General features: G+C 38.4%; 1 protein-coding gene across 1 annotated transcript; it reads right to left on the reverse strand.

Moving 5' to 3' along the window:
- Positions 1 to 217: 217 nt before the first annotated feature.
- Positions 218 to 9,434, reverse strand: Gmnc (geminin coiled-coil domain containing). The gene is made up of 6 exons (XM_013019299.1): positions 9,377 to 9,434; positions 7,104 to 7,156; positions 5,358 to 5,532; positions 3,682 to 3,770; positions 2,818 to 2,934; positions 218 to 823 (listed from the first exon to the last, which is right to left on the reverse strand). The coding sequence occupies exons 1-6, from the start codon at positions 9,432 to 9,434 to the stop codon at positions 218 to 220; spliced, it is 1,098 nt and encodes a 365-aa protein (XP_012874753.1).
- Between the last annotated feature and the right edge of the window lie 2,778 nt (positions 9,435 to 12,212).

Consider the following 12,212-nt stretch of genomic DNA (forward strand, 5'->3'; position numbering starts at 1 on the left):
GAGAGAAGTGAACAGCAGGTGTGGCTGTGTAAGCAAATCAAAGGGTAGTTGAAAGAGAGCAGACACCTCTCCTTGTGGGTTCCTAGAAACCAATCCCAGCCAATCCCAGCCAGTTGAGAACCTTTAAAGTGGCAGAGGACAGCCTGGGAAAAAGCTTCTGCGTCTGGCATGGTCTGTTCAAGTGTTCCTGGCAGTGCTTTGTATGGGAAGAGGGACCCTATGGCTGTTTAGGGACCCAAGTAAATTTCCAGCCTCCTTCTTCATCTCGACGCACGAAGGCTTGTCCCTGGTGGAAGGAATGAGTTTTCACGTTGCAGTGAGGGCTCAGGGATGTAGAAAAGGCCATCTCTGTCTTGTTGGGTGACACATCAGCGGAGTGATAGGGAACAGTCTGGTGCCCCATGGGAGAACGTGGAAGTTGAGAGAAGTAGTGAAAATCTTCCTCTTGATGGACAGTGCCAGGCAAATGAGGGGCTCTTTCACTCGCATATTCTGTGGGGGGCTGTTCTTCCCTGGGGAGATCCTCTGTAAACTGGGAGTATGTACTGGGGGCTCTTCTGGGGCGAGAGGAGTGGGCACTGTAGTTAGCTGATTCGGTGTCATCAATGGTGTCTAGGTCTTTCAACCCAAGTGTCTGAAGAACCCAAGGGTCTACTGTGAGCCCAGGCTCTTCTTCACAGTGAGCAAACTCGAGAGAAAGGTTCCGCTTTGCATTTTTAGGATGGGGGCTCTCCACAGAAGAGTATCTCTGCTCTTTGGTTTTTCTCTTCCCCTTTCTGAATCTTCCATAGACTTTGGAGAACTCATCTGATGACAGCAATTTCTGGAGAAGTGATATTTGAAAATAATACTTCCTTTAAATGTTTCTAGTTATCCTAATTCTTTAGAGAAATATTGGTTAAATGCCTATTTTTTATACAAAATGAAAACTGAAAGGATTACTTTGGGGCTATAGATCTAAATCTATGTTGACACATTTTTTATGTGGACATTCTCATTATTATTTTACATCTATTGGAAAGTTGAAAGGACAAATGTTATCTTTAAGGTTTCCTTTCAAGGAAGTAATAATTAGTATGATGTAACAATAATAGATCACATATTAAACTCTCGTTTATACGCAAATAAATTACCACTGATTATAACTTATAATCCATGTATACAATTAGTCATTGGATCGAGATGCTATTAAAATGTGTTTTGGAGAAAACTGAAGCACAGACATATTTTGGAATTGCTGAGGATCCCTTATCCTAGATTTCAACCTATGTCATGTAAATAAATGTGGACAGCACTGTAAACCACTGGCTTGCTCTATTTTCTTAAGAAATATGATCATATTATTTCAAACATTGGAAAGTTGAGACCAAGAGAGTTAAACTGCTTAACTAATGTCCATACTTTAATAGTGTATTTTTTATGGAGGAAGCTAGAGTCAGGAACATTGGTTAGTAAGGTATGCTCTTTTTTCATCACCGCTAACTTGATGGTAAAGGAATCAAAGACAGCACACTCTCTGAAATGTTATATTCTGTAAAAGCAACAGAATACCTCATCAATTTAAGTTAAGCAATATCAAATAATGCAGCTTTTCTAGAAATATGGTCAAAAATGATGACAGAAGCCATAAAAAACATGGATAATAACATGGAGGCAAATCTATGCTAAAATATGCAAAACCAAGGAAACAAGGAAAACAAGCTGTGGATGAACTATTTGTCCTTGAGTTTGAAATCACTCATTTAAAAATATAGGGGAAATGCAAACAATAGAAAATGTAACTGAATAGCCAATCACACTTACTAGCACTCTAGTTTTTTGCGGTTTTTGGGTCTTGTTTTTTTTTTGTCGGTCGTGGGGCTTGAACTCTGGGCCTGGGTGCTGTCCCTCAGCTCTTCAGCTCAAAGCTAGCGCTCTACCACTTGAGCTACAGCACCACTTCTGGTTTTCTGGTGGTTTATTGGAAATAAGAGTCTCATGGACTTTCTTGCCCGGGCTGGCTTTGAACCGCAATCCTCAGATCTCAGCCTCCTAAGTATCTAGGATTACAGGCATGAGCCACTGGCGCCCAGCAGCTAGCACTCTGTTTGAGGGAGATATTCAACATATATTTTAGCTCATCTATTTGCAACTAAAGATAACTGAAGCTCTAAATCAGGGTAGTTTAGCTAATATCAAATAATAAAAACTGAGGTTTTATATATCTGATTTTCACTCTAGTATTACATTTATCTTTTTAATTTTTTATTTGGAATTAACATGCATTAGTATTGTAAGATTATACAAACATACATACACAATGGAATACTAATAAGCCATAAAGAAAAATGAACTTATGTCATTTGCAGAAAATTCAATGGAATTGGAAATCATCATGTTAAATGAGATAAGCCAAACTCAAAAACCAAATTGGCATGCTCTTGCCCATTTGTACTAATGTTTACAACAAAAATTATAATAAAAACAATAATGTGACTGGATGTGGACATAAATAGGAACTGTGGAGTAGAGATCAGTGGAATGGGGAGTCAGGAAAAGAAAAGAGTATTAACTCTTCTTTTGATTAATATTTTTGTCTTAATCAACCTCTTTTATAATGTCTGGGCAAAATCAGAAATCTAAATAAGTCCAAGAAATGATAAGAGAATTTTTGTTGTTGTTGAAGATATTGCTTCCTTAAGAAATAGTTATCCATCCTGGTAACCCATAGGAAGACATTGTTTGATATGCTTCTTTCTGTAATTAAGTTTTCCATGAATGTTTTCCTTTCTCAAATCACGGCTCTAACCTTAGGAAAGACAAAAGATTGTTACATACCTTGGCCTTTTCTTCCAGACATTTAACCAGAGTAGAACTCAGGTATTGTTTGAGGTGATTATTCTCTTCATGCAGTCGTGCTAGCTCTTCCTCCTTCTGTACCAATGTGTCTTGGAGCTGCAGAGGCAGACAATGGAAAGGCATTCCACTGTATTGACTCTGTAACTTTATAGTAATGCCACTGCTCCTTGGCCTCCTTAAACTTGATTCTTCTTCTGTTTGTTTTATGAACACAATTTCAAGGAGTCCTTATCCTCAGAAAACCTACATTAAATCTACAACCTCCCACCCCTTGATTGTTCAGTTTTATGCTCTAAATTTTTCATTCATCACAAAGTATTTGAAGAGATTATATGACTTATAAAATTGTAACCACAGGGTGTCAGGTAGGTATGAAGGAAAATGAGCTACCTGCAATTGTTTAAATATATAAAAAAAAGACATTTAGAAAAGGTTAGGTTGAACTCCTTGCTTGTTTCCTTTCTAAAAGGAAAAATAAAATAAATGCATGTTGGGTTTCTTCCAGTCTCAGATTGTATGCCCACTACATTAAATTATTAATGAACAACAATAAACAAAACACTCAAAAAGAAACAATCATTGGGAAAACACTTATAGTTATCTCCGATAAGATTACTCACCCCCTCCCCCGAAAAAAGCCAGAAGTGGAGCATGGCTCAACTGGTAAAGCACTGGCCATGAGCAAAAGCAGCTCAGGGACAGTGCCCAGGCCGAGTTCAAGTCAAGGACTGGTACCAAAAAAAGAAGTGGCAGTGGAAGGTGGGGTGGGGCATGGAGAAGGATCAATATGCTAATAAGGAAAGATGCCAGTGGAGAACACATGTTGTAAGCATCTACACATACCTGCTTGTTTCTGTAGAGCTGGGAGGATAGTTGAGCCTCTTCCCAGGAACACGAGTCCAAAATAGGGAAATTTGAGTCACAGGATGATTCTATGTAAAAGTGCAAATTAATAACAGAGAGAACACATTTGTCATATGTGTACAATAGTAGTCAACTGATTTCTAAAAATCACTAGGCTCAATGATTTTTCTAAAAATACTATTCCTTTCTCATGTAAAATAAAATATTTGAAGCTTTCAGAAGGAGAATGCCAGCTAGGATAGACAAATACTTATACAATATATGCCAAACTGGTTAAAAATTGCACTCCTTAAAAACTAAATGAGCATGTCCTTCTATAAAATGTGGAGTCTGAAGATTAAATTAAGAAAGACCTCATCTACATTATGAATTTGTTCAAATCTGTATGGATCCTTTGTCTCCACTAGGAATACCATTGCGATTTCTCTTTGCCTAATTTTTCTTTATTTCTGGTACCTTAGCATTTGATGATTCAGTGTTTGGTTCCAAAATCGAATCCTATTCCATAATGCTACCATTTCCCTAGCTGCTTTCTCTGCCTGCTAAATCTAATATATGGTATTTACTAGAATTCAATGTCATAGCACTTTTGAATCTTAAAATGTATTTATTTATTCATTCATTCTATTAATTCACTCCATGCTAGGGGTTAAACTAAGGGCCTGCCACATACTAGACAGTGGATCTGGACCACTGAACCAAGTTCCCAATTCCCATTCCTTCATTAAAATTATTCACATCTTGCTTCTCTGAAGATCATGATAAAAATAAATGATACCTATACTTGACCAGTTCCACCTGTTTGCACTGGTAATTCTGAGGCTTTTTCAAAGTTTTTTTTTTCCTGCCATAATCAACAGTAAGTGATGTCATCAATCAGAATTATGTATGCTGAACTAGTTTACTTTTACTTTTCTCCCTCATTTAATACTATTCCGACCTATCTCCTGCTCTAATTAAATTCCTGTTACTGAAATCAATTTTTTTATTCCAGTGGATTGATGGGTAAACACATAAAATATGGCAAAACAATGTTTGAATTGTTGAGCATTATTTTAGTTTTTGCTTATAATGAAAAGCTACAACTGAACAACTCTCCTATGATGTATATTTCCATATTTCTGAGTTTTCTGTGTCTCTTTCATAAACCCTTACACATACACAGATACAGATATACACACAATTGTAATGTAGAACCAATGTTACAGATACTTAATTTTGATGGGCCTGTATGTGTGTGTAGTGTAGGAATAGGAGGAAATTGTTTTCATTAATAGGCACTGATTCACTTATTCATTCTTGCTTTTCTCTCATACTCAGAAAAATCTCCTGAATTCCAGAACAAATGTTCCAATTGGTATCCTGACACCTAATATTCCTGCTAATGCATTGTTTATAAAACTTTGACCCAGACCTGAACTCTCTCAGTGAGTTGAGAATCTCATGGAACTGTCTAACATGTGAGAGAAAAAAATTCCATGTTCACTACTTCGCAAGTCAAAAGCAGTAACTTCTAAATCCATAAAATTCCATCTTTGGGCTCACTTAAATTTCTTTAACATCCTATTTCCCAGAGTCCCAGGTCATGATGCTTTGCAGCCCTGGGGCTGGGAAAGAGCTCCAGGTCTACCAGGAAGGCAGAAGAGCGAACTTACCGGGTGCCTGTGGTGCTTGTTGGGGCTCACTGTTGTCCAGGAGACCAGCAGCCCAGAAAGAGACCCAAGTCTCCGTGGAAACGTCAACACTAGATTCTGACGTTGCAGTGGAATAGGGGCAATTATAGTTCTGGCCTCCTGCGAAATACTGGTCTTGGCAAGGCAGAATAGTATTCTGTGAAATCCAGGATGACAAGTAGGGGGTGGCAAAAGATGGGGTGTTGGAGATTTGAAGAGGAAAAAAATTGTGACAAATATAAAGAAAATACAATAGTGACAAATAAACCATACAGGGAGCAAATATAAATTCAGATTGATTTAAAGTGTTTTAGTTATAAATACTAAAATAATCTGTTGAACAAAATACAGATGAGTATTGAGTGGACAAGATTTGTAAATACCCAAGAGCATTCTCCATTGAAACATTTAGCTCACTTAAAGCGATCCAAGGATTAAATAAAAATAATTTGACTAATGATTGAAGATACAAACAATATAGTTTGCTCCAGAGACTATCCCAATGGAGTTTCTACTAACCTTGAAATACCAGAGGGGAAATGAAATAAACAGAATATGTCACCATATAAACTAACCTATTTTCACTTCTGATTCAGACTTGCCTGAATCCTTGTTTGATGATTGAAATGGATATGTATGTATACACACACACATATGTACATATTATGTATATATGTGTATGTATCCCAGTTGTAATTAAGTCAATTTTTCTTCCAATTACTAGTAGCATAACATCACCCAAAGCAAACACCTAATTAGAGCTGTCAGAAGGAAGAGGTAAACAGACAATAAGGTTTAGTTCCCTTCACACACTCTCAAAGTTATTTTGCCACCCACTCACTTCCTGGCATATATACTACACCGTGTTCTGATTCAGTGAACTCCCTTCAGCCTCCTACCCCCCATCTCCTCAGTCTTTCCAAATATCCAAGCAGGGGCAGGTATGCAACCTTCCTGAGTTAATTTATACAACAAATGATGTGTTAATGTTTAATCCAGTAGAAGCAAGTCATTTCAACAGAACTCATATTTGGATCAACTCTCTTTTGAATAGCTTAGTCTTTTGTTGATGGAGGAGCTCCTTAGGAATAACAACAACAACAACAAAAGCACAAACAGGAGACATATAAGAAGAAAACCATCAAGTAAATGAAGTTTCACTGTTCCTGCTCCCAAATGAGTTACATTTGGAAACTTTTGGTTCTGAAGCAAGTACGCGTTGGGCAGTGCTGATGGAGGAAGTCCTGCCAACAGTTTATCTAGTGCTATTTTGTTTTACCCCTGAAAGCCTGTTTGCAGACTGCTTCCTGGATGCTATTATTGGAATCAGAGCTAACCTATTATGCAATTGCCACCTGAGAGGAAAAACAAACCCGAGGGCTCTTAGAGCAGCCCGCTGGTGTGTTTGCAAATATGTGCATAATCTAGAGGAAGGGTGGTGTGAACTCTGAGTGCAGGTGAAGAGGTAAAGTTTGGGAGAAAGCTTTACAACCAGAACTAACAGAAAAAGAAAGGAGAGTTAGAGGGGAGACGGAGGCAGGAAGGAGAGGGGAAGGGAGACCAACGAGGGTAATAAAGAAGGACCTGTTTTAACTGGTAAATTAGCAAAGAAATCTTGCTAAGGTGGAATTTCTTAATAAATAATAATAATAAATAGTTTGTTCCGTTTCTGTTTCCTCCCTCCCGGTTTTGCAGCGGTCTAGCTATTGCCTGCTGCCTTTCACTTACCATCTTCCAGTGGAGGAAATCGCTGCAGGCACTGAGCCCGCACTGAACTTTTTCTTAAAGCCAGTGGGAGCTTTAAATGGGACAGAAAGCAGGGACTAGAAGAGGTGAGTTCTAATCCATGAGATTAGAGGCTCAGTAGTCCGGACCAGCGCTCTGATGTGGTACCAGGCTGTCCAACAGGTGAAGCGCGCTAAGAATCTACCCAGCCTCAGCCAAAGGTTCCTGTGTCCCCTGCATCTGGACCTCAGAGGTGTGGATGAGCTCTGGGCAGGGACTATCTGATTGAGGCAGTATCCGCGAGTCACTCTGGCACTGAGTGTGCCTGGCCGCTTCGAAACCCGCGCCTGTGCCGTCAGCTTGCACCTGAGGCTGGGCGTGACCAGAGTCGGGCAGGGGGCCAAGTAGCCTGGCATTGGACCAAGCGGTTCAAGCCACCAGCGCACAGCAGCAGGCTGGATAGGGAGGGGAGAGGCGGGGCGGGGCGGGGCGGGGTGGGCCGGGCAGATGAGCTCAGGTACCAGGGCATCCTACTCAGAAAAATCCCAAACCCGTATTTCAGGGACAGGGGCGGCCCTTGAGGAAAGAAAGCCATCCAAGCTACCCCACAGTTAGTATTTTCTTGTCATAGATAATAAGTTACTATCCATTTGAGGCATAGGTTTTTAAAAAAAGATACATTTCCCCCAGATTTTCCGAAACGCATGTTAAGTGTGAAGGTGACATTGAATCAGTTGTATAATGTTAAGCTTCACATGAAAGAGACTTTTGCTCCCTACTGTCTCCAAAAATGCCTGGGTAGGACAATTTGTATAACACCAAAAAATAAGCGCTCAATAAAGATTTATGCAAAGAAGGAATTGAGCTATGCATTTATTTAGGAGCCGAAAGTACGTTTCTCTTTGTTGGACCACTTCACAAGTATTACTATATAAAAGAAATTCTTGCCATTAAAAATACTGTACGTTAATCCCGAAGCTGGCGGCTCATGTCTATCATCCCTGCTATTCAGAAGGCTTAGATCTGAGGAACATGGTTCAAAGCCCACCTAGGCAGTCAAACTCTAGAGACTTTATCTCTAAATAACAGAAAAAAAAAAGAGCAAGAAATAGAGGTGTGGCTGAAATGGTAATTACTATCCTTTAGTGAAAAATCTAAGGGAGAGCCAGAAACCCTGAGTTAAGCCCCAGTATCAACACACACACACACACACACACACACACACACATTAATATTCCTGAAAGTATGTAAATTATTCCCATTATTTCTCTAATACTTTGTTCTCTAATACTCTAATACTTTGGTGTTTTCTATCAGGCCTTATCAGAGGAGAAACAGGTGAGATGTCATCTTTAAATGCTTCATCTGTCACTACATACCCACTTAACAGTTCAGTTTACCAAGGAAAGTAGGTAGAACAGCGAGAAGATGAAGGCAACACTCCCTCTCTCCCTGTTTTCCTGGGCTAGGGGATGATGCTCTGAGATTATGAAAACCAATCAGTGTGAATGCAATGTAAAGTAGCCAAAGTCTTAAAACATTCAACTCCTGCTTTGCACAGGGCATTTGATTTCTTGTTGACTTCCTTATCGACACTCTTGTCATGGGCCTGGTTACAGACTGAGTTGTATTCCATTCAAATCTGTACGTCAGAGTCTATATTTAGAGATAAAGCTTTTAAAGAGGTAATTAATATAATTACCAATTAAATTGAAGATCCAGCCTTTGAGGAAGTAGTTAAGGTTAAGTGAGGTCGGTAGGGTAGAGGGCTATCTCAACAAAACAAAACAAAACAAAAAAAGAAGTTCTTATGGAATGAAGAGAGAGCAATTTAAAGAAAATCACCCCAGGACACAGGGGAAAGGCACCTGTCTGTAAACCAAGTAGGAAATATTCAGAGGGAGGGGGAAAAAGAAAATCTTTGCCAAGACCTTGAACCTAGGTCTTGAATGTCCAGCCTCTAAATAGCTTCAGTTGGTTTAAGGTCACTTCCTCTGTGAGGCTTTGTTCCTGCAGCTCTAGTGTAACAGTTTGTACATGACTGAGGAGCTAGGATCCAACCTCCAGTGCAGGCTTGCATTGTCACACTACCTCTAAGACATCTTGACCTTTCTTTACTTTTCCCTGTTCCTGAATTTATCAATCTTAGCCCTTAGCAAAATGATTAGTACAATCATCAAAATCAAGGGGAGGAAGTAGGGAAAGAAAGATATCTGACTAGGTGTTCTCTCCATCAATACTTTTTATTGGAAAAGAGAAATTTAAATAAACAGTACCAGGGGCTTGGATCACTTCTTCGGAGACGGATGAGTGACTCACTTCGAAGTATGACATGCGAGAAAAGACCCCCTAGTAACCCTCAGGATGGAAAGGACAGGATCTGGATGTACAGATCAAATTCTGCTGAGATGATCAGAACTGGTGATCTTGTTTAAGGTAAGGGGCTATTCATGCATTTAGTCCTGCCAACAAGCAGTCTGTTTGACAAATCCCTAATTGGTTTCATGATGAGCAGCTGGGCAGAAAAAGGAGCGCTGTTTTGGGAAGCTGTCACAATTAAACGTGAACCTCTGAAAGACATCTTTTTTGGCTCCAGAAATAATACAAATAGGCAATCAAACACACATGAGAAGGAAAAGGACTACAGGTTATCTATGTAAATCTACCCAGATTTTAATGTAAGTTCTGCTCTCTGAGAATACATTACCTGGAGTTATGTTATTTAAATTTCTACCTATTATTTCATTTCTGAAATTAGGATAGCAGTGTCCACATGAGACATTTATATTAAAACCTAGCTACTTTTAAAGCTGGCCTCTGGTGGGTCATGCCTATAATCCTATCTACTCAAGAAGTTGAGGCTCTTGGTTTGAAACCAGGCTGAGGAAACAAATCTGAGAGACACTTTACCTCCAATTAACTAACAAAAAGCTTGAAGTGGAGGTGTTGCTTAAATGGTAATGTCATAAAAGCTAAGCAAAGAGCAAGAGGCTGTGACTGAGTTAGAACCCCAGTAACCAGCACAAAACAACAACAAAAAAAATCAAAAAAGAAAACATGACAGGTTTTCCTAATACTGAATAATTCACAAATTCAATAGTGAATAATAACTAGTTTTTTCTTAGAGGTAAGGAACTCTACCTTTTGAAAGACATATATTGATCTAGCTTGTTTAAGTAACTGAAAATGAATTCTATATTTATGAAATATGGATTTTAAATTAAAATCCTCAAAGTAGCTTGAAGAGTCAATATAATTTTAAAAGTCTTTGATCTATTTTAACAGATGAGTGTTTTATGAATTGTCAACTACTTATGAGTTGTCAACTACTTAGCTTCGTTAGTGTGTAGTAATGTACGTGTTGGTTAAATTAAATATTGTTAGGTACAATTAAGTTAAATAGTGAAATGCTATTGACAGTTGAATATAAATCAGGACCTAAATCTTGCCTGCATTAAAATTTGAGCTCTTCACTAACACCTGATTTATGTGCATCATTTTATTTACTTAAGATCTACTCTTTGAACTTTATTATTATTGTTGTGAGGTGGTTTTTATAAAACTGCATCTAGTAAGCAATCATGTAAAATCTTTTGGCAACCATATCTCATCTGTTTGAAAGAAAGAAGATCAAATTCCTTATGGAGACATACACAAGTCACAAACCCATGTGGATGTTTTTCTTTCTGGGAATAATAAGATCAGTTGAAAATTGCCTTCTGTATTGTGTCTGAAGGGATACTGTAAGTGAGGTGGGTAATAATAGGCCAGTTGTTGAGTCCAAGCTCCTGCCTCCTGCCAGGGCAAAGATACAACAAAATAGGAGGTAATCTGATCTGCACAGAGCCAGGTCTGAAGACAGAGAATGCTAGAGTGTGAGAAGAGAGGTAGGCTGAGGAGATAAATAGACTGACATATGGAATGCTCTTTCATTTCACCCCTGGAGAACACCTTAATTGATTATCCCATTAGTAGATTCAGTAGCATGTGTAATACAGAAAATTTCTAATTTTTCTTTATGAACATAGCTTTTCCCCATAGCTTCAACAGCTGAGTTGCTTGACAATAAAAACAGATATTTTTTTCCTTTCAGTTCTAGATAGAGTGTTGCTACTAGAGAAAATTCAGTGTTGTAAAGATTCTGCAATGGAATATTTTATATTTGCATTTTTTGTGCTGGTCCTGAGACTTGAACTCGGGACCTCTGTGCTGTTCCTGAGAGGCTACTGCTGTACCACTTGAGTCACAGCTCCATTTCTGGCTTTTGGTGAATAAATGAAGATTAGAATTTCATGAACTTTCCTACCCAGGCTATCTTTGAACCATGATCCTCAGATCTTAGCCTCCTGGGTAGCTAGGATTACAGGTGCGAGCCACTGGTTCCCAACTATGTTCACAATTTTTTAAACATATCTTGAGAACCATGATTGATTCTGTTTGTTGGGGTGTAGTTTTAAATTTCACCATTACAGAACTGTTTGCAGAAATTAATTGATTTTGGCATGGACAGAGACTTGACTACTATGCATCACCTGCATGCCAACAGAACTTTCTAATAGCCTTGACATATGCAGTGGTGAAAGTATTTCCACATGAACAAAAGAGTAGAGTGTCAACTATTGATTCTGGCAACAGAAATGAATATAATAATAATAATTTCAGAAAGTTGTATCAGGCTACCAAGCAGAAAAATGAAAGGCCCTGGATAAATTAAGAAATAAAATGCTTCACTCAGCGTTTAATCAGAATAGATCTATATCAAAATGGGGGGTTGTTAAGATGATAATGTTTCATTGGATGTTTCAGCCAGAATATGTTTTAGTAACTACCTTTATAATTATTTTCAGAAATTTGCTGACTCATCAAGTGATTGCTTAATTGTTCAGTTATACACCATTATATTTTATTAGAACAATTTACATACTATAATGATATTCACAAATTTGAACATTGTTAGTCTAAGGGAAGATCTTTAAAAATCAACTATTCACTTCCTAAGAGATAACTAACAAATGGCTAAGAGGTCTGTATTCAGTTTGCCAATGGAGACAAACCTTTCTTATACTTGATGGCATTACTTCCTGGCTTTTCTCATCATAAAATACTTATAAG

This window comes from Dipodomys ordii, unplaced genomic scaffold, assembly GCF_000151885.1.
Source record: "Dipodomys ordii isolate 6190 unplaced genomic scaffold, Dord_2.0 Scaffold45, whole genome shotgun sequence".
NCBI lineage: Eukaryota > Metazoa > Chordata > Mammalia > Rodentia > Heteromyidae > Dipodomys > Dipodomys ordii.

Coding starts and splice junctions, on each gene's coding strand:
- Gmnc (XM_013019299.1), bottom strand. CDS start 9,434: ATGTCATACTTCGAAGTGAGTCACTCATCCGTCTCCGAAGAAGTGATC. Junction 5,533..7,103: donor ATTTCCTCCACTGGAAGATG/GTAAGTGAAAGG, acceptor TGGATTTCACAG/AATACTATTCTGCCTTGCCA. Junction 824..2,817: donor GTCTGGAAGAAAAGGCCAAG/GTATGTAACAAT, acceptor TCACTTCTCCAG/AAATTGCTGTCATCAGATGA.